Source organism: Solanum dulcamara, chromosome 10 (genome assembly GCF_947179165.1).
Source record: "Solanum dulcamara chromosome 10, daSolDulc1.2, whole genome shotgun sequence".
NCBI lineage: Eukaryota > Viridiplantae > Streptophyta > Magnoliopsida > Solanales > Solanaceae > Solanum > Solanum dulcamara.
Window position 1 is genome coordinate 20,920,759 of NC_077246.1, and position 23,634 is coordinate 20,944,392.

The following is a 23,634-nucleotide window of genomic DNA, read 5'->3' on the forward strand; positions in this document are numbered from 1 at the left end:
TCTCGAAGGTTTTCCAACCAAGCCTCATAGCATAACATTCATGAGCATACATAAGGTAATAATAAATTAAGCTAAAACAAGATACGAAAGCAAAAATCCTCAAATGAGAACAATAGTCTCAAAAATATAGAAATAAGAACATAGACTCTCACTATCTAATGTGCCTCCAATACTAGATGGGGGCGTGAGACAATCTCCCAGCTCACCCAATAGAAAACATAGAGTAATGGAGTATAACTGCCAAATGTAAAATAAATGTGATATCCTCGAACTGTAACGACACACCAACACGAAGCTAATAGTAAACTCTAGCCACGAGCGGAAGAAGGATGAACGTGATCGCCAGCCCTTATATTATGATACAATATAGGCAAAAAGTATGTGTTAGTACATGAAATGCACTAAGTATGTGAGAATGTGCATGAACAATAAGCATGGGACATAATCAATATAAATCATGGATACAAGACCAATATCATCAAAAACGTGAGTAAATATTAAAACTTTATAGTCATTTATCTCATTGGTCAATGCTCCAAAATAATCTCATAGTCATCATAAACTTACATATGTGGGAGATAACCATAACCAACATTAAGACCATGAGAGTTATTACATGGAATCCGATGATCCCCACATCGAGAAAGGGGGAGGCTACTTGCCAAGGTAGGCTCCCTCTAATTAATGTCACCATGTACTATATGTGGATCCACTAGCTAGTCCATATTGATAAACCTACGGTGGCAATGTAGTTTAAGAAACTAGAGGTTGCTACTAGGGCTTAGGTCGAGCCCCCACCTCAAAGTCCACTCCGTGCTAAGTACATCATCCTACGAAATACATATCATGTAATAATCATAAATCATACTTGTAATAATCATAAGTTTTTAATAATCATAATTCATAAACTTGTTCATAGGAATAGCTCATTATCATATATCTCAAGTAATGTGGGTGTAGGACTTCCACAAACCATCTTTTAGGGTCTTAAGTCACCTTCCTCATTAAGGATCTTAAGTCACCCTTTCAATAGAGTCTTGAGTCACCTTTCAAGGATCTCAAGTCACTCTTTCTCATAAACTTACTTATAATATCTTTAAAATATTATTCATAGCCTTTCATAAGGCATTCATAAACTTCTTTACATAAAGCATCTTAAAACTCATTCATAGAGCTTGTATTGAAATAACATTGAAAATCATGATCATATTTCATAAATCATACTTGAAATTAGTATATAGCATGGGGCATTAAAATTCAACTTGAAATCATGAAATATGAAGTGAATTATGCATAATTAGGCTAATAGCATAGATACATATCATAATTGAGAAGACCCAATGCAAATCATGAAATTAGGGATTTTAATTGAGGAATTCATAAGAGAATTGAGAAGAAATCTTTGGGATTCCATGGGTGAAAGGAGCCCATGGATGAAGTCCCACATAACTTGACCTATATTAGCCCTAAATTTAAGATATTGAAATCTTGACCTTGAAGAATTTTCCTCGGGTTGCTTGAAGAAGAAGAAGACCTTGAGAGAAAAATTAGGAGAAAAGGTTTTGTGATTTAGGGATTATGGAGAGAATGAGAGAGTTAGAATGCTTTAGGATAGTTAATAGTTAAGAACTTATTCCATAAAACCATCCATATTTATTAATGAGATATAGGGAAAGGACTAAAATAACCTCACTTAAAATTGGAAACTAGAGCTCACAAAGGACCCCCCACGGATTGTGAACACCACCATAATTCGTGGTGGTAATTGTGGTAACTTTCTTGAACTTGGGAAAAAGTAATATCTTCAGGACCTCCTTCACAAAGATCATGATGGCCCGTGAAGGTCACCATGGCCCTTGATGAGGGTCGTGGTGAGGAACCTGACATAGGGTCTGTAAGAGTGCTCACCACGAGACCCGTCATAGTACGTGAAGGTCTATACGACCCATGGTGATCAAACGTGGTCCCTGCCTTGGAGATGAAATCTGAGGGTCTCAGAGGAGGGGTCACCACAAAGGGTACCACGGTTCATGGTGCTCACCACGGCCATGGTCCCTTTTTTATAAGACTGAGGGTTCAGAAACTCCACCACGGTAGTACATCATAAGACATGGTGATCATTACGGCCCGTGATGGCCTTTGTGGTCATCACCTAGTGCCCAAAAACTGAAATTTTTTGGAGATTCATCTTTTGTTCCTCATTTTCTGACTTTCCAACTTCTGGGGTCTTATAGCTCACAACTAAGATGTATAGAGATTTGAGAAGGCAATACTAGTAGAGAGGTATGAAGAGGGATATAGCAGACTATGTGGCTCATTGCTTGTCCAACAGGTAAAGGCCGAGAATTTGAGGCCTGGCGAGGAGTTCCAGAGATTACCTATTCCCGAGTGGAAGTAGGAACGGATCACTATAAATATTATTGTGGAGTTGTCATGGACTTCTCGAGATGTTGATAATAATTGGGTCATAGTAGATTAATTGACTAAATAGGCTCATTTCTTACCCATCCAATCTTTTTTAGTGCCGAGAGGTTAGCTCTTATCTATGTTCGAGAGGTGTCTTATCTTTATGAGGTGCTTGAGTCTATTATCTCTGATAGAGTCTCTTAATTCACTTTTAACTTCTGAAGGGCTTTTTAGGAGGAATTAGGCACTCGATTGATCTTAGCACAATATTTCACCATATACCAATGAAAAGTCAGAGCAGACTATTCAGGTTTTGGAGGATATGTTTCAAGCCTATGTATTAGATTTTGGAGGTCAGTGGGATCCGTTTCTAGCCATGGCAGAGTTTGCCTATAAAAACAACTACTTTTTGAATATTCATATCGAGGAATTATATTGTAGGCATTGTCAATCTCCTATTATTTGGTTTGAGGCTTCAGAGCCTAGGTCGTATGGTATGGACTTGCTTCAGGATGCTTTGGCCTGAGTTCATGCAATTCAGAATAGGCTATGGGAGGCTCAAAATAGATAGAAAAGATATGATGATTGTTAGCATCGTCCTTTGAGTTTTGGTGTTGGTGATCTAATTTTCCTTTGGGTATCGCCCTTGAAGGACGTGATGAGATTTGGGAGGCGGGGAAAGCTTAACCTCTGGTATATTGTGTTATACCCCATACCTTTATGCTTTAGAACATCTTCTTAAGCTTCTTAAAAGTTGTCCCGTGACCTAGATTATCTATAACATGATTAAATAACTCTAAAGAAGGGAGGACGTGACGCCCCTTAAGAGTGAAGGTTGGAAATAGGTCTATAAGGATTTGAAATGAGTTGGAGGCCAAAATAACAAGTCGTAGGACTCGACTTACTTACGTAAGCTACCAACATGGACGACTTACATAACTAAGCCACTAGAGTACATGTTGAGCTTACGTAGCAAGTATTACATAGGCGCCTAATGTAAGATGAGATTACAACCCCCGGGAGAGGCGGAAGGAGGCGTAGCACATACTCAGAAGCAAGCAAGTGATGCACCTACTTTGACTAAGTAGGTGATGCACCTACTTGGACCAAGTAGGTGACACACCTACTTGAGGTGGGTCCCACATCACCACGTGGCAGCATGTGATTCGTTGTATGCGGTGACATGGCTGCCTAAGGTTGTGACACATGTCACCCTTAGAGGATGACACATGTCACCTTCCAAAAGGGGATATATATGTTAAGTGATGACTAATTCATCACATTTTCAGCATCTTTCACTTGGAAAAATTGAAGGAAAACTTGAGAGAACAAGAGAGAGACCTACGGGTTTGCCAAGAAAAATAAAGGTAAGGCCCAATATTGTTCCGTGATTTAATTATTTAAGGTATCCTATGGTGATATAGCAGTTTTTAATAATGAAAAACTTCTATTTGGGGCAGAAAAAATGTGACACAAACAGCCCCAAACAGTCCTCTAATTTTCAGCGCGCTAAGGAACTTCCGAGGCTAGTTTTGACAAGTTTTGAATAAGGTAAGGTCTTTCCCTTCAATTTGGAGATTTTGATGTTGTTATGGAGTGTATTATAAGTCTTTTAAGTGGATGGAAATATGAAAATTTCATTGGGATGCTTGACGTTCGAAATAAACTAAATTGGAGTCGCTATAGTTAAATTAAATCGAGTAGGGCATTGCGCTTGTGGTGCTGTGGCTGTAGGGGTGTGGTGATGTGTTGCAGGGCATAAAATTATTCTAAAAGAGGTGTTGTAGCTTCTAGTTTCAGCCACACTACCCTCCATTGCGTATGATTAAAGATTTTACGAAACAAAGATTAAAAACTCTATTTTGGTATCATAGTTTTAAGCGAGTTGTTTGGAGTTTGTTTTCTGTATTATCGAAGTGGTATAATTGTGTGTTGGCTGCTGATTGTTTTTTTTGGTTGGTTGTACTAATTGAATATGGGATTGGAGGTTCGGATAGGGCGAGTTATAGAGGAGATGCTGCCCGAATTCTGTTAACTTCTAAACTAGTTAATAGACTAGTCGAGACTAGTCGAGAAAGGCGAATAAGGAGTTGGTTCCTATGGGTGCTTGATTGTGGACTTAAAATATGGAAAGTCAAAGATTGTTAATACTAGTATTACCTTCGTGTTAAATAGGTTCAAAGGACGATGAGACAAGACGGGTTTAAAGCAATCGATAAGAGGTATGTAAAGCCTATCTTTTCTTTCTTTTGGGAATGTCTTAGATTTAAGTGACAAATGATATGTGTATGAAGCCTGGGTTAATTCTATTCATGAGCTCAGACATAATTCATGATTCATAATTCGTATTCACTATTGAGTGTTAAGACTCTTAAAGTAGTTAAGCTTCAATTCCTCAAGTCTTCTATATGCTGAAAAGTAGTGTATGTAAAGTTATTCTTCCTCTCTTTTGGCATGACTTAGATGTACGTATTATGTATATGAAGTTGGAATTTATTCCACTCTTAAAACTTTGAGTATGATTTAAGGCTCTTGTTCACTTCCTACTGATTAGAACTCCTGTAACAAGTTGAGTCATTACTTTTCAAAGTCTTCCATGTGATAGGAAATGATACATATAAAGCTTGTCTTTTCCTACTTCTAGAAAGACTGGAAGATAGGTACTATAGAACATGGATTTGGAGATAGCTCCATTTATAGATTCTGGACGTAACTCATAACTTGTACCCACTTCTGAATGATAAGGACCTTGAAGTAGTTAAACTACGACCCTTGAGTCTACTATAGGTTGAATAGTGTTGGGATGTGTAAGGTCCTATACCAGAGGCTCTTGAACATGCTTTATGGTGATATCTAAGGGATGTTTGATATGTTATAGAGTTTTACGTGCACGTATATGCATTATGATATATGGATCGGGCCGAACGTACCTCGGTATATCTTGCTATATATAGATTGGGTCGTCGTACCTCGGCATTATTATGCATTATATGGATCGGGCCATCTTACCTCGGCATTATTACATGATATATGGATCGGGCCATCGTACCTCGGCATTATCATATGATATACGGATCAGGTTGTCGTTCTTCGGCATTATTACATGATATGTAGATCGGGCCGTCGTTCCTCGGCATATGCTTGCTATATATGGATTGGGTTGTACGTTCCACAATGCTAATAATATGCATATGCCATCATGATAGATGATGTATTTGTAATACCGAGTTCTCGAGTGGGCTAGATACAGTACGTGATAAAGGTGTACATGAATGTATTTTGTGAGGTGCAAGTACAGTACCCTATTAAATGCTATAATTAATTTCCTACATCCTTATGTTAGTTGTGCCCTCTTTATGATGTTTCATACTTTACATACTCAGTACATATGTCTTACTAACCCCCTCTTTTTGGGGAGGACTGCCTTTCATGCCTGCAGGTACAGATACAGGTTTTAGGAGTCCACCAGCATAGGATTCCACTCAGCAAGTTTAGAAGAAGCTCCATCGATTCGGAGCCAAGTTTTGGTACCAAACCTCCGATGTATATATTTGGTTACTCAAGGGTACGGCGAGGGCCCTGTCCTGCCATATGTTGTCGTTCCTATTCTTGGAGGTCTGTAGACATATGTGTGGGTTGTTTATGAGTTTATTTCGGTTATGCCTATGCGATATATTGTAAAAGCTAGTATGTTGTGGTAGCCTTGTCGGCTTGCATGCCCTTTCATGATATAATATGAATGAAGGAGGCTATATGAACATGAAAAAGTTTTAACCCATTAAGGTTTTTGTGAGTAGTATCACGTTATACATAGTCCAATTTGACTATAGTCGACAGATAGGTATACGGGGGTCTAGGTTGGAATCCAGTCACGGCCTACGGGGTTGGGTTGTGATATATTGGGCCATTGATATCCTTTGAGTTGGTGATGTTGTATATGTGTTGGCCTTGTCACCTACTTATTTAGATATTCATCCAATATTCCATATATCGATGCTTCGCTGATATGTTCTTGAAGTGTCTCATGTGGTACGATAGGATTTAATTCAGCTGGACGACTGTTTGACCTTTGTGGAGGAGATAATTGCTATTTCGGCAAGGGATGTCAGACGGTTGCACTCAAGAGAAATTCTTGTGGTGAAGGTTGAGTGGAAACATCATCCGGTCGAGAAGTCTACCTAGGAAACCAAGGATGACTTGTGGGCCCAGTATCCCCACATGTTTGAGGCTTTAGGTACTTTTGCACTCTTTACTTTCGAGGACGAAAGTCCTTTTAGTAGTGGATGTTGTAATGATTCTATAGGTCATTTACTCTATTTTGCAGTATATTCAGCGTTTAGAGTTTTTTTATAGTGACTCTAAGTCATTTATGACTTTTTGGGACTGACAGTTCATTCATTTGGTCGTTTATTTGGTTTTTATGCAAGTTTTTGCATTTTGGTGCTTTTGAAGTTTAAATGGTTGACTTCATTCAAAACTTCAAATAAACAACCTTGGAATGCAATTCTGATGGTTCTATTAGCTTTGAAATGTTAAGTTTGGTCTAGAAGGACCTTTGGTTTGTGTCTCAAGGATTCTGTATTAATTTTGAGCAACCTTGTGGCTTATGGCTAAAATGAAGCCTTGGGTGTGGGAACCATATTTGGTCGAGACAACCTCTGATGGAAGTTTCAACATCTCCGTTGACTCTAGAATGTCTAATTTTATAGGTTACCATAGTTCGTTTGTATGCACGGATTTCCAAACCAATCCCTCTACACCTAAATGGAGATCATTGTGACTTAGCTAATTTTGTCGGTGCTTGATGTAGGTGTAGCCGCCTAAGAAGGCCTAGAACCATTGAAGTGATGGTCTCTTAAGCGGCTATAGAGCCACTTTAGAGGGACATGCCAGCCGCTTTAAAAACCTAGGCACTACTTAAGTGATGGACGCTTAAGCAGCCAGAGTGTCGCTTTAGCGAAGGCCATAAGCAAGCCCAACCTCTCAAGCGGCCAAGTGACTGCTTTAACGGCCATCGCTAATAGTTATATCCCAAAAATCAGTTCTTTGTTGAACATTCAAATTCTACTAACCTACGTTGTTTCTCGCGTTATTATTGTAGATATTCTAGAGAACAAGCATGAGCTTATTGGAAACCAGAGTTGACTCATCTCCATCTATATATACTTTTTGCAAGTTTTTCGCATTTCAAGACAGCTTGTACACTTGATGTATATGTCTGGTTTGTACTCTCCTTTTGTAGTAGCTTTGCATTGACATCAACCAGGTCTTAAATGGGATGTTTTGTATTTTTTCCTCGTTCGAAGGTTGTTGTCACACCCCAAACTCAAGGGGAGCAACTGCCACTTAATGCCAACACTCAAGCCTGACCCGACCCTGTTGAATCAGTTGCTACTAGCGCATAGTAGCCATATAAAATCAAGAAAAAAAAACAAGTATATCTCGGCTTAAAAATAATCTCTCGTCCATCAAGACCCCTATCAACAACTTTATAAAAGAAACAACTACTCACAATAGTTCCTATAAAGAAATAACGACTAGCACACAAGTCCTGTTTGGGTCGTCGATGCCATGATCTCTATACAAAAGCTAAAAATGAGTATATATCAAGACAATATATCAAACAGCTATCAAGACTAACCAAACAAACAAACCAGGCTAGCATGGCCATTAACATAGCTATATAAACCACACACTAGTCTACAAATCTCTAAGAGTAGTAAAGCTTAGCGGGAGTATGAAATAGTGTACCAAGTATGAAAGGCAATAGTCTAAATGAGCAGGTATCATAATATACTAAAAGTAATAAGGTAAGGAAGTCAAGAATAAGATAAGCATATTGACCTGCTCTTGAATCTAAGTATACCAAAAATAATCAAACAACAACCTAACCAAGCCCCCATAAGCTTGGCAAGTACAAACAATAGACAAGACTCTGCCTAGGCCCCTATAACCCAGAAGGTGCCAATTCAATCTATCTACCCCTCTCAGTAGTCCCCTAGCCCCGTAGGCAGTCACATAGTCCTTTTAGGCAATAATATAGCTCCATAGGCAGCACATATCCCTCTTAGGCATCAATATAACCTCATAGTTAACTCATAGCCATCTAGGTAACAATATCGCCCTGTAGGAAATACATAGCCTTCTCAAGCATCAATATATCCGTAGGACACTTATAGCCATCTTAGATAATAACATAGTTCTATAGGTAGCAGATATCCTTCTTAAGCATCAATATTACTCTATAGGCAACTCATAGCCTTCTTAGGTATCGATCACATTCCTGTCGCTAACCAAAATAGACCTAAGGGCAACAACAAAAATTCAATAGGCTAAAAGAGAGAATTTTAGCTATAATCAACCTATATGAATAGTCTCTAAGTTGTTCCCAACATAGAGCCTCTACTAACATAATAAAAATCCCAATAATTTAGAATTATAACAACTCAAGTAGCCAACAACCAATAATCACGGCTACAAGTATATCAACGATAACAACAACCTTTTTGTATTGCTCCTAAGCCTTAAGGAAACATGCCTAAATAAGGGAATAGACTTAGCATACCTTTCAACTAAATCCCCAAAGGTGTTACTATGAATCTTGACCAACCAAATGTAATGCAACAAATGTGAGAATCAAAAGGCTACAAGAATGAGCCATAGCCAATCAATAAGGCATCAATGTCACACTCGTAACCATTAGAGAACAAATCATAAAATTAGGCCAATAAGAATGATAAACAATAGCTATATCCAATGCAGATATTCCAATGACATATCAAAGGAGTGACGAGCTCCCGCGTCAATATAACAAGGCGTACTTCCCGTCGTTCAATCTAATAACTATCGTACATGATTCCAATATGAATCGCCTTAATCCTTCCATCATCTAAACGCCATAAGTATACAACAACAATAACCAAACATAGTAAGATAAAGGGGCTTTCCAAAGCCACAGTATCCAAAACACCTTTTCATTGCCAGAATACTATAAAAATGATACTAGAACATATAATTATGAAGGCAGGTCATAGGGGGCACATTTCCTTGACAAAAGGGACTTAATTCCAAAGATAAAAAACCTACCTCCTTTCAGTAACAACAAAGAAAGCAAAAACCAATAAGAAACTACTATAAGTCATCGGCAAATACAACTTTTCATAACTAGAAGATTAGAATCTCGTTTTAACAAATGGATAAGTGTACATGATCCTTAGCTTACCAATACAGATCCATAGCTACTGCAAATATCAGTAATCTCCTGGAACTCTCACTGTCCAAATCCTAAAAGAGAAGCACCACACAAAATACAGAAAAAAACTATGTCAAGATAATGAACTCGAAGTGTAGAACAACTTTGGTGAAGCCCTTAATCTCTAATTGGCAAACTCTATGGAGTATTTTGGTCTAGGGAGAGGTTTAACTATTTCTTAAAGTTTGGACAAAGTAATTTGAAGAGAAACTGAATTTTAAAAGCTAAAATCTCAATAAATATCCATTTTACAGACTTGGGACCACATTGACGTGCCTGCTTATGCAGTTTTACGAAAACACGAATATCTCCCTATTATGAAGTCGTATAGACAAAGGGTTTTGATGCGTTGAAAATTAGACTCGTAGACCTTTAATATGATAGGTTGTGGACCCCATAAATCATTATAGATTGGGAGAAAAACTCTAAGATATTTGACCAAAATTTCAGAGAAATCTTTAAAATGAAACATGTAATAATTTTTGCTAACTTTTATTTCGCAACCCGCTTAACTTCAAAACATAAAATACGAACCTTGAAACTTAAAATATGACATACCACATTAGTCTTAATTTATTAATCACTCTTCATCTTACAACGAAGACACATGTTAATTTAGACATTTCGAAAAGTTGAAGTGTACAACTGCATATATATCTTATTTATGTTGTTTCTTCTTTATTTCTGTTCATTATGCTTCATTTACTTCTTTCGCTCCCAGGCCCATTATCATTGGTTTTAGGTTAAGGTTTAGGCTTACTTACTGATGGGAGTTAGTAGGCCATTATGACCCCAATTTGTGGGTCTCGACAAAGCGTAATTAAAATGTAGATAACTTTTACATTTTTTAAAAATTAGTTATTAAGCAGAAAAATAAGAAAGACCAAATTATGAGGAGACAAAAATAAGAATGGTGGCCATATACAGGTACCACGTCACCTTGCCTATATTTAGCATTATATTAGATATAAGTATGGAAATAAATATAGATTTTATAATTAGAACAAAGTCAAAAATAGAGAAAAAAGAAATAAAAATTTATTAAGAGTAGAATTAGAGAGTTGTGAGTTATGGATAGTTCCTCTTTATAAATTGGCATGTGGAGAGTTTTTTTCGTAAATGTTACTCCTTAAATACAACAAGAATAACAGCATACCTAGTGAAATCCCACACGTGAGGTTTGAAGAGGGGTAAAATGTATGTAGACCTTACCACTACCTCGTGAAGATAGAGAGACTGTTTAGGAAAGACCTTTGGTTCAAGTACAACAAATTCAGGTACAAGAAAGAAGGAGATGATGAAGATAATATGTCAAGCAACAAGGAAATAGTGCAAAGTCTACTAGAAAGGAGCTACAAAACAAAAATAAAATAATGTGATTATGCAATACTAAATGGAGATCAAAGTACCTAGCGGACGATGCATGTTCTAAATGAAGAGAGAATATTTATTTGTAATAAATTAAGTAGTTCATTTTTCCAATGAAATAATTAATTTAGATAAGGAAAAAGGCCCCAAAACGGAGAAAAAAATTAAGGGAAAAGAACACTTATACCCCAAAAATTTGTAAAAAGAGAAAAAATATATATATTTTCTACTAATTTAGAGTTTACTAAATAAGATTGTGACTTTCATAATTTTCTCTTAATTGTTTCTTATTTATTTCTTAAAAAAAGAGTCCAATCCTATATGATACATAGGGTATCAATATACCAAAGGAGTATCACAGAGGATTAAACTCAATCCTATATGATACTGATATGGTATCAATATACCGATGGAGTTTCACATATGATTAAATTATAGTTATGATGTTGATGTCATGCACGAAATAAAAAATGAGAAAGTGGGGTAGACGCATAAATAGTTTGGGCCATGGGTCCATTAAGGATAAATAGTTTGGGTTGCGTCCAATTTGGATAAATATTTTCACTAATGTGTTCAATTTATATAGTTTTTCTAATTTAAATGAAAGTGAAAGCCATAAATAGATGTCAACATCTAGATGTGGTTTGGCCAAATTCATAAGCAATTCATTAAAATTCGTGCCACATTTTATCTCAACACTTCGTCTCAATTTTATTAAAGTTTGTGCCATTTTAGTTGTATTTCATTTGAACACTTCAATCACATCTCCAATGTATCACTTAAATACAAAGTACTTTTTATTATAAATTCATTGAATTCGTGGATTGTCCATATTCTCAATACATGAACTACTTATATTCAAGTATTATATTCCCTAGGTTTTATGAACCATTTTGGATAATCATGTAGCTACTAATTAGGGAATTTAACATAGTGACTTCTCAACCTATAAATAGGTTTGTCATCCACCTTTGTAAGACTTGAAGACATTTGAATAAGATAATCTCTACATTCTACTCTCCACATCTCTTGTCTAGATATATTTCTTGTCCTATATTACTTATGATTTACAACACGTTATCAACAAGATACTCTAGCCAATTGAGATTGATTTTTAGTTTTTTCTTTAGCTCATGTTTTGGTTGATTCGTTATGAGAATCAAGAAGGTAAATGATAACTACTGCCGTCAAGATATTATATTCATAAAATCAAGTATTTATTTTCTAATATTTTTTTTGTGATTTAGAAATTAGTTTCAATCGATACTCTACAATACAATACTGTTCGATCACTAACAATGATCAAGAACCAAAGGCATATACTCCTACTGGTTGAATATTCTTTGCTCCAGTAAATTCCTTAAATAGGATAAGGTATGAAATTCGGGAGCATGAGTTTGTTTAACTGCAGATAAAGAATGGAGAGCTCTCTAGTAAGATTGAGAGCATGGTGAGTCACACTTCTATTTATTTTTCATTTAAAACAAAATGGAGATGTTTGATAGAGTATTGTTTTGATTACGATAATCTTTGAGGATTAGTTTTATATGTATCTTATTATAATTACTTCTATTATCGAAAGGCATGAATTGACAGAAGTACTTATATTTTATAAATATTATTTAAATATTTTAAAAGACTCAAAGGGTGAGTCATGTTGTACTTCGATCTATTATACCATTGGTTGAGGATTAAGACGGTGGATTCAAGTCCCATCACACCAAAATGGTAAAACATCAGGTTAAAGTCCGGATGCACCATAATAAAAACTATTTGAAGGTAAGACGGTAGATTCAAGTTCTATCACACCAAGAGAGTAAGATATCAATTTGAATTTTGATGCACCATGATGATAAGATATTGGGTATGAGTCTAATAGAATTATGGCCTAACATGCCTTATATGGATAAGACATTGAGTATGAGTTGATAAAAAGTCATGAAATTCATCCCATTGAATTTACTTCATTCCCTGAAGTGAATGTGGTAGCATTATATGATAAGTTTCAAACCCGCCTAATTGATTTACTCCATTCTACTGTATGAATGTGGTAGCAGTGAATAATAAATCTGAAAGAAGACAAGTGATTGAATGTATGAAAAAGGGCGTGGAGGGACAAAATTATAATAGTCATCATTATGATAATTATAAAAGGGAGAACACTATGGGTTCTCCAAATAGTCCTTCAAAATGTGAATGTAATTTTTATCATCATAATGGCATGAAAGGTCATTGGACCCGTGGTCATTGTGCGACCTAATAATTTGATAAATTTATAAATCCTCCATCAAAAGAAAGAAAGATAAAGTGGTGGTACACTTAGCCTTTCAAAATGATGTTGAGGTGGGTCATCCAAAATGATGAATTTTAAAGGAATGATAATGAGCTTATAATGCAAATTTATGAAGCTTATACACATGATTAGTCCATATCCTGAAGAGAATGTGACTTGTGATAAGCATCATAAATGCTCGACCATTCTGAAAGTGAATGAGTCAAGATGTGATAAAAATATTATGGGTTGGATATATGTCACAACTCACCTCTACGAGAGGTTTGAGAGAAATAAATAAAAATATTATAGATTGAATATATACCACAACTCACCTCTACGCGAGGTTTGAGAGAAATAAATAAATTTTATTTTGGCATTAATGGTCATTGATTGTGTACATGTGGTACGACAAAAGAAAAATAAGAAACATGTCTTGTCTGTGATAATTTTGACCATGATAATAATAATATAATTTTCTCCTAAAAGAAGATGTTCACCATACGGATGGTATCATGAAATAGTACACAAAATTAATTGTGAGCTTCAAAAGAGTTATTGTACTATCAAGGAGTTGTACTAAGTCTCAAAAGAAACTTTTTAAGTTTCGAAGGAATTAAAAATAAAAAAATATTATAATTGAGACTATAAATTATGGAAAGATTTAATATCTTTAGATTACTACAACCGAAGCGGGTTATAAATATTTATGTAAATGGTTACCCGCATTTTCCTTTTTATTGTTGTATACAAACATGAGCATGAAGATGGAATCACATGCAAAAGTAAACTAAAAGTTTACTGAAATAAAGATCAGTTGGCATGACCGATTGACCATTTCAGTTCAATTATGATGCAAAAATAACAGAGAATTTGCCGGGCTATATATTGAAGAAATAAAAGATTCTTCAAAATTTTTGTTGTGTTGCGTGTTTTCATAATAAATGATCATTAAGGTTGTGATCGTATTCCCCTAAAATTTTGGATCATAAAAATGTGAATATGGGCCTGTTCACATGACATGTGGACCATTTTGCAACTATATGATTTTAATAGTTACATCTATGAAATGGTCACATGTGCTTTGCTATCCACTTACAAATAGGTTTTTTTTTTTGTAAAGTTGGTTGCTCGAATTTTTAAATTGAGAGCATAGTTCCAAACTATAAGATTATATTGATAATACTTCTTGGTTTAGCAGAGTTTGTATGCCTCTAATTATATCTAAACCATGATTATGAAAATAAAACTCCCAAATAAATTATGGTATGAGATTAAATATAGTAGCACATGTACACATAAAGCCAACATAGTTCCCCCCTCACAATTGGTTCAAGATCATGAACCCCTCGTAACTCGTTCTACCGTACTCCAGACCCCCCCCCCCATGTCAGAAGGGTGGATTGACCACACTGATTGGATTATTTTCCTCGTTTAAGAATCGAAAACAGGCATTCTCAAATCTTACCAAATTCCCACTTTCACTTGAGTAGCAAATATGAGACCAGTAAGAGCGGATTCAAGACTTTCAACATGGCTCGACTCGTACTCACATTCACCTTCAATATAGAGCCAATAATATGAATAGGAAAGTCTATATTAACTAGCCATAAGCTATCCTAAGAACGATCTCTATAATAAGGAAAATAAGGAGTACCCTCACTCACAGAGGATTCGATAAGAGTCTTGTGGGAAAACTTAGATATCTTACTATCACTAGACCTGACATTACCTATGATGTGGAGTTGGTAATCCAGTATATGCATGCTCCTTGTCAAGCACACCTACATGTAGTATACATGATCTTAAGGTACCTCAAAGGTTATCTTGGCAATAATTTCCATCTAAAAATTGAAATATGCGGTATCTGATTTAATTTCTCCATCACGCACAAAGATGGATTCCCAAAATAAGATCGGGGTAAATGTTAGATTTTCTAACATTAGGGGGAGAGATGATTAGCAGCTAAAAATTATATGTGGAATGAATTATCTAGATCCTCGTTAAAAAAATATTAACTTGAAGTTCAAGAGATAATTCATTTGCATAATGTTGTAAATCAATTGGCAAATGAATTTGGTGACCCAGGTTATAATTCAGCTGCAAATGCTGCAATAGGAAGTCCTTGAATGATATAGTTTATGGTACGCCTGAAGCGTGATAAACCAATCGATTTCAAATATAAAATTTATTAAGGAAGGAGAGGAGCAAACGATCAAGATGGTCATCATAATGAGGCAAGTGCTTTCAAGAAGCACGACGACATAACACTTCATAAAACCATGGCAAAGGTTCAAGTACCTAAAATGATGAAAAATGAAGAGATCGCGATAAGTTATGTCATATTGGAATTGAGTCAAATGATGTTGATGGTATCTTTGATATGAAGGGGCACTCAATGCTATGATGATGACGAGGATCTTGAATTTAAATTTGTCATATAGTGTGGACAGAAAAATGATTGGCCAAATAAAGTAAAAAATTCAAGTATATTTTATTTCACTTAGAAAAGTGATGTTTTTGGACTTATAGTCCATAGATTAAGATATAATATCAGTGGGGTACAAATGAATCATTGTGCAAAAGTATAACCTTAAGATATACAGTACGATTTGTGCCTCAGGGCATAAAAGATTTTCGCAAAATCCTGACGATATTAAATGGAGATGTGTTCTCCTGGGGTAGATGCAATGAAACTTGTTTCAGTCTGCCAATGGATGAAATACTTGAATATGTATAATGAATGATTATTATGTCTAGCTAGACGAAGAAGGTTATGAAAATCCTTGTAGGATTTAAAAGGTCTTAAAGCAATTTCATTGAGTACCCCAATGATTGTGAGATTGCTTAACTTAAAGAAAGAACAATTCCGATCTTATGAAAATAATAAGAAAAAAATAAAAAAATAAAAAAAAAATAATATATATATATATATATATATATATATATATATATATATATATATATATATATATATATTAGTGCATTGGTGCACTTACAGATTGTTGGATATGCAAATGCTAAAATATTATTTGATCTACATAACAAAAGTTATGTGAGGAGATTGTCATATTATCATTCAATTTATGGCAAGAAGCTAACAAAACAAGTGACTCAACACATCGAAGATATGTGATTTTCTTTGAGAAGAATAGACGAGCTTCAACAAAATTGGAATGTTCAATCTCCGAGTTAAAAAATATTAATTATGCTGATGTCGAATATTTATTATAGCCGCATAAAGCTCTAGCGCAAATGGGCTATTTGTTTACATGTGGAGGCATAACAATATTTTGACATTCAATGAATCAAACTCCAGTAGCCACTTCTTCAAATCATGTAGAAATAGTATTCATCTATGAAATAAGTCAGGAGTGTGTTTGGTTGGGATCAATGACCCATCATATTCAGAAAATATGTGATTTTTCTTTGGAAAGGATATTCTAGCTACCATGTACGAACATAATGTTGCATGTATAGCTCGACTAAAGGAAGGATACAATCAAAGGAGACCGGACAAAGCATATTTCACCAATATTCTTTTTCACATATAATCTTCAAAAAAATGGTGAGACAAACATTCAAAAGATACATACAAGTGATAATCTTATTGTCACGATCCAAAAATTGAGGTCATGACGACACACATCCCGAACCCAATCCCGATGTGCAAGCCTAAAAGCAAAACTCATACAAGACTCCCAAGCGGAAATCAAGCCACAATTAAAATGAAAAGGAAGATAACAAAGAAATAATCCCAAAAACCTGGTGTCACAAGTATAATAGCAACTAATACAGTATTAGAATCCAAAAATACACATAAGTCTCTTGAAAAGAACTAAAGACTGAGAAATAAAGATAGACTAGTGACGATTCAAAATCTCGAGATCTCACCACCAATCTGGAGCTACAAGACCGCTAGAGAATCAGTTGTCGCATAGAACGCCCTGACTAGAATCTGCATCAAGAAAGGGACACAAAAGTAGGGGTGAGTACAATCCATATGTACTCAGTAGGTTAAGACGATTGAGTATAAGGAATTAATCAAACCTATGAAATAAACTAAGAAATGTTTCCACCTGTACACTAAAAAGTTCCACTCCAACTACGGTGCCACCAATTTATATAGAACGATGCAAAAAAAGTAAAAACATAAGTACATTTTGATATAACAATTAATCAGATAAGTCAAGTATCTTAGATATCAGTGTAATGTAATGCAATATGATGATGTAATGATATAGTGGTACGGTGGAATCAAGGCTGTTGCACAACCTGTCATATACACCTGTCGAGCTAAGGCTTCCATACAAGGACCCATGAGGGACTCACAGTTCATATACCGAACACAAGCTCCAATCTCATCAGCTTGCCACCTAACTCATGGTCAAGGATCAAAAAGGTGCCACGTTTTGTTTCTCAAAAAGACTGTCATAGTTCTCAACTTCTCAATATCAATGTTAAAAATGAATGAGGATGTATGCATCACAATACATATGGCATGAAAACAATATTCTACTCAACATGTATATACAAGGTTCAAGTTCTCTCAACTCAACCTAAATATGATATTCACCCTCAGTAGATAGCAATGGGAAGGAGGTACATCAAAATAAATGTTCACTCCTTTTAGAAAATATTTTACTACTCATGTAAGCTCAAAACCCAAACTTGACCCCTCAGGCGAGCATTTCAAGTCAAATGGTCTCCTCACGCCTCTCTCACAAGTAAACCATGAATCATATATTCTCAAGATAGATAAGGTAGCAAATAAGGCCCCCATACAAGCTACACAACACAAATAGGCTCCCACACGGACATCACAATGCAAATAAATAGTCCCAATTTATATTACTACCCCATGCCAAAGTCTATAACATAGGAATGACTAATTACCCCATCCCAGTCACAAAGAAGGATAGCCAAACCTATATCGATTACCGAAATCGCACTTAAATGCTTCTACTGGATGGACAACCCTCAAATTTAACATCCGAATTGACAAACCACTATGAAGAATGAAACATACACGTCACAAGGAGTCCAATAACACCCATATTGATAGATTTCGAAATCAGGGGTAAAATAGTTCAAAAATCCATTAGTTTCGAAAAGGGGTAAATCTGGAATTTTATGGTAAAATTATATTCTACTAGTAACAAGGAACTTATTGTTGAAAAACCCATAAAAATAGAGTGGAAATCGAGTCAGAAATCACCAATTTTCTTAAATTCGAGCTAGGAAAGAAAACATGAAATTTGAGGTTGAAATTTGGAATTTAGAAGTCAAAATCATAAAATAATGGAAGAAAATCAAAAGTTTTAGTTGAAAAATACTTACCCAAATGAAATCCTCGAAAATCTCTTTCACAAATCATCCCTCCTAGCTCTTGGAATTTAAAAATGGAAGAAATGACCAAAAATCCAATTTTTGGACTCTCAAGTGTCGCGATCGAAAACCCTAGGTCGCTATCGCGATGATCACAAAAGCGACATTAGGTCGCAAAAATATCCTCCCATTCTCGAAAGCGAAGGCCTCCGCTAAAGTAGAGCATCGTAAAAGCGATAGCCTATCGCGATCTCGAAGGCTGGTGTACACAAACGCAACCCAACTTTTCTCCAAGTCTCCAAAATGTCCCTCGAAATTCATTTGGGGTCCCTACACACAAACCATATATGTAATCATACTAAATTCAACGTTTCGGACTTAATGGAACTATCATAATTCAAATTCAAGGTCTCCTTGACCCAGAACTCGATATGTCGCAACTAAACAAGCTTCGAAGCTCAAAAAGGCCAAAACGAGCACGGGACTTCCAAAAAATATAACGAAGACGTTTCTAGACCTAAAATCACCCACTTAAACTAACAGAATCATCAGAAATCCAATCCGAGTCTTCGAACTCGAATTGTTGACCAATGTCAAACTTAGCTCATTTAAAATCAAACTTTCCAACTTAGGACCCCAAATCCACGTACCAGCCCCAAATCTGATTCCGACAAATCTACTAGACCAATTTCCATATTTTAGAGTTGTTGTAACTGACAGAATCCCGTTTCGCTTCGGTTGGTACTGAAAATTACTTTTGAGCCACTTAAACCTCTAAAACTCAAAAACTCCCTCAAATCACATCTATTAAGAATTTACCAAAATCAACCACACAAACCAATCAATTAACACCCGGAGAAACTAACGAGAAGGGTAAAATGGCAATTTATTGAGAATTTCCGACAATGACTCTCGAGGTCATTACACTTGCAGACTTATTCACTAAGACATTGTCAATATCAACATTTGAGAAGTTGAGATATAAGATTGGAATGTATCGTCTCAAAGATATCAAGTAAAACTTTCAGCAAGGGGAGTGAAATACGCGTTGTACTCTTTTCCTTAACCATGATTTTGTCCCAAATGAGTTTTTCTAATAAGGTTTTTAATGAGGCAGCACTCAAGGCGTATTATGAGATTTGTGCACTCTTTTTCCTTCACTAGGCTTTTTCCCACTAGGTTTTTCCTCGTAAAGTTTTAATGAGGCACATCATCTTTGGACATCCAAGGGGGAGTGTTATAAATTCATTGAATTAGTGGATTGCCCATATTCTCAATACATGAACTACTTAGATTCATGTATTATATTTCCTAGGTGCTATGAACTATTTTGGATAAGAATGTATCTAGTAATTAGGGAATTTAACATAGCCTTTGTAAGTGAAACTTGAAGACATATGAATAACATATATCTACATTCTACTCTCCATATCTTTTCCATATTGCTTGTTCTATATTGTTATTATTTTACAACACTTTCATGATAAGTTAAGTCTCAAAAAAATTTAAGCATATAGTTTTTTATGTACTTTTTGTCGGAAAATGAATAATTGGTTTTTTCACATTTTTTCTAAAGCTCTTTTTTTTCAATTGGTCAAGTTCAATTCTTTGGGTGCGCATTTTATTCATCACACACTCCTTTCCTCTCTGGCTGAGTTGGAGTAATAAAAATGAAAGGAACCTAATTTAGGGGTGTAAAAAATTGAAAGCGGAGTTACCTCCGCCTATGTGTTTGGCCAATTTATTTTCTCAAGTTCATAAAAAAGCAAAAGTATTGAAATCATCGGAGCAGTCAACAATATCATCATGTATAAGTTCATCAGTTCTTCCTCAAAATCCAAATTGATACCCCTTTTATCTTATTCAACTCTCTTTAAATCAGCATGTTCATCCAATTGGGTCTCAAGTTCAAGAAATGAAATTTCTAAATTTTTTCATAAGCCAAAGTTAATTGAATCTTGGAATGGAAATGGAAGTTGGGTTTTAGGGGGTCAAAGTGGAGTTAGGAGTTATAGTAATGAATCAGATAGAGAATCTATTAACTATGATGTGGTGATTGTTGGAGCTGGACCAGCTGGGCTATCAGCTGCTATTAAGCTCAAACAGTTGTGCCAACAAAAGGATGTTGACTTATCAGTGTGCGTTGTAGAGAAAGGAGCTGAAGTGGGTAGGGTTTCCTTTCCTTTTTCTTAATGGATATGACCTGAAATTATTCATTGTCTTGATTATTGCATTCCATTCTACAGGTGCTCATATCTTGTCAGGAAACGTATTTGAGCCACGGGCACTCGATGAACTCGTTCCCCATTGGAAAGAGGAAGAGGTACTCCTTTTACAATATTAACATTTCAAAAAAAAACAAGTCTCCTATACAACTTCAGCTGCCTTGTTTGAGATAATTCTTACATTTTCGTGTTATGTTTCTACCTGGCATACAGATGCTAATTAAATCAGTGATGTATAAAAATTGTCTTTCTTTTGTGCTGGATTTGATTCAATTTATTTTGATTTCAGTTCCACTTTCATTTTCTTCACCTTGTATATACAAGTCACAGTGATAGGAAAGGAACTTGGCAAGGGTTGGTTATTTAGGCAGCCATCTACTTGAAAAGGCTCTTTCCGGACATAGATAGTTCATATGATTATTTATGCATAGTTAATTGATTAGTTCCATTTATTAAGACCAACGATTTGGCTGTCTTTGGCATTCAAACAGTTAGAATTCAGAACTAAATGTTGTATTTTAACTCGGGCAGGTTTGGAGTGTGATAAAGCGGTCTTGATTTACTTTTATATTCTGTAAATGAAGTTGCAAATAACAATATGGCTTTCTGTGGCTTTATTGATATCATGTGTAATCCCATCATTTGCTAAAGCTTTGTTTCTGATTGCAGGCTCCCGTTGATGTCCCTGTTACTTCTGATAATTTATGGCTGCTTACGGAAACTCGCGCCTTTTCACTTCCAAGCCCATTTGACAATAATGGAAACTATGTCATAAGGTACTTTTATATCTATTTTGAAACATGGATTCAAGTGAGCATTAAAGATATTACTCCTTTGCCTCAAAATTCTAGTCTTGGTTTCTCTCTTTATTTAGTGTATTGTTTCTTGGAAGGAGTTGGCACATCCATAGTGAAACTTCTTACTTCACAGCTAATGCAATATCAGCCATTTAACTTCTTGTTTTGATCTCCAATACGTAGGATTTGGAAGAAAACAATCAGAAGTCTTATAGGATTCCGAATACCAGATTGGGAATTTAGGCATGGCATTTTATGAGTTGATGTATCAGCACGTGCTATGCGTCGCTGCCTAGGCTTTTAACAACCATTAGGTTATGTTTTACGTGTGATTTTGTGAATGCGATGCCATGGCCTTGGTGCCTTGATACACTCAAAATTACACCTTAAGATGATGTAACACTGTCGTATGCAAGTATAGTAACCCAAACAAGGTTGGGGTCGAATCCCATAGAGAATAGGGAGAAATGCTACATCCAAATACCACATTGATCTCTGATTTTTATTCTGTAAGAGTTGAAAAGAATATGTGTAACTTAAGACTAAGAATTGCAGCACTAACTTTGAGATGTAAAACTATATGATTAAAGCACTAAGGTTGTATTCCCACAATGGAATGCACTGTTCTTCGGTTTTCATGATGTGAAAGATTATTAGGTTTCTAGATATGCACTCAGTCCCTAAACCATCACTTGATCTTTTCAAGAGTTGAGCGATTTATCTCAATATGATGTTTCCACAACGATATGAGTTATTTTGATAAGAACAACATATTATGTCATGTAAATTCAACCTATCAATAAGCGAATCTATTAAACAAGGGTTAGCGGCTTAGCGCCTTGAGTTCATGCACACTTTTTCTACCAAAACTTAATCCACTTTCCCAAGCAAAACTAAGATATTATGGTGCTGGTTAATGTTTGCAACCATCAACCAATCAATAAAAGCAAGAAAAATGTTGATATCTTAAATACCGAAAATCATGCAACACACGAAAACCTATGAACGCTACACCCTTATTGGGCTCACAAACTCATGATTGAAGATAAACTACAAGAATAATAATTGAATGAATTAATAAAGCTTACTTTGAATATAAACAATGAAAGAAATAATGGCGTTCTTTGTTCTTCACAAGACTTGTAATCTAGAGAGAGAAAATATTGGAACTAGAACTCCAAAACTGCAAACTAGAAATTATGCGAAACTCCCTTACAAAATAACCCTATGAAAACTATTTATAATGGTCCATAAATTGGAATTCTGACAACTTAAATTTACCTGCCGACATGATCCACAACCCAATCCATGGTTCGTGGATTGCCCTTAAGCTTGCCGTCGATTGCTCTTTAGGGTTTCAGAATCTTTCTTGTGTATTGAACTACAGACGGTATATTGATCCATGGTCTATAAGTCCAGTCGTAGCCCGTAGGTCCTCCAGCAGGCTTGATCTGCTATGCATGTATGCACCGTGAATGTGACATACGTCTCCGTACTTCCTATCGTACATCGACCAATCTTGTACAGTCCTTTTGCCACCTTCTCTGATTCTTTCGCCACCTTCTCTGATTCTTTCCACGAGTGGATCCATGGCTCGTGAGTTGGTCGGCTACCGTGGATGCTCCTTCTTTTGACAATTTTTTTTATCTTTTCCTTCTTTTAGCCATTCCGACTTCTAAAACCTATAAAACAACATTCTAACATTAGAACTCATAAAAACATGCATAAGAACATATAAAACTTCAAGTAAAAGACATAGGATGTGCCCTAATTTCATGGCACATCATGCGTGCAAGTTAACATTGTCTATTTTAGTACTGATATAATTAAAGGACATTAGTGTAGCTTGTGCATTGCTATTGATTATCGGGGGTGGAAAATGAATTAGATACAAACATACACACCCAAAATGAAAGTTATAGAGATTAACATAAGAGAAAAAAGGGGGACAAACCAAAACAAATGGAGCAAAGACAGCAACAAGGT

General features: G+C 35.6%; 1 protein-coding gene across 2 annotated transcripts in view; it reads left to right on the forward strand.

Moving 5' to 3' along the window:
* Window positions 1–20,234: 20,234 nt before the first annotated feature.
* The window catches only part of LOC129870145 (electron transfer flavoprotein-ubiquinone oxidoreductase, mitochondrial), a 41,436-nt gene continuing 38,036 nt past the window's right edge, over window positions 20,235–23,634 (forward strand). The window contains exons 1-3 of one of the 2 annotated variants that reach the window (XR_008762044.1): window positions 20,235–20,793; window positions 20,873–20,949; window positions 21,521–21,627. Coding sequence is in view for 1 of the 2 variants with exons in the window: in XM_055944764.1 (XP_055800739.1) it covers window positions 20,433–20,793; window positions 20,873–20,949; window positions 21,521–21,627 (545 nt within the window). In the remaining variant the exon portion in view is untranslated. The remainder of the gene's footprint in view (window positions 20,794–20,872; window positions 20,950–21,520; window positions 21,628–23,634) is intronic. The other variant, XM_055944764.1, reaches the window with a different exon arrangement.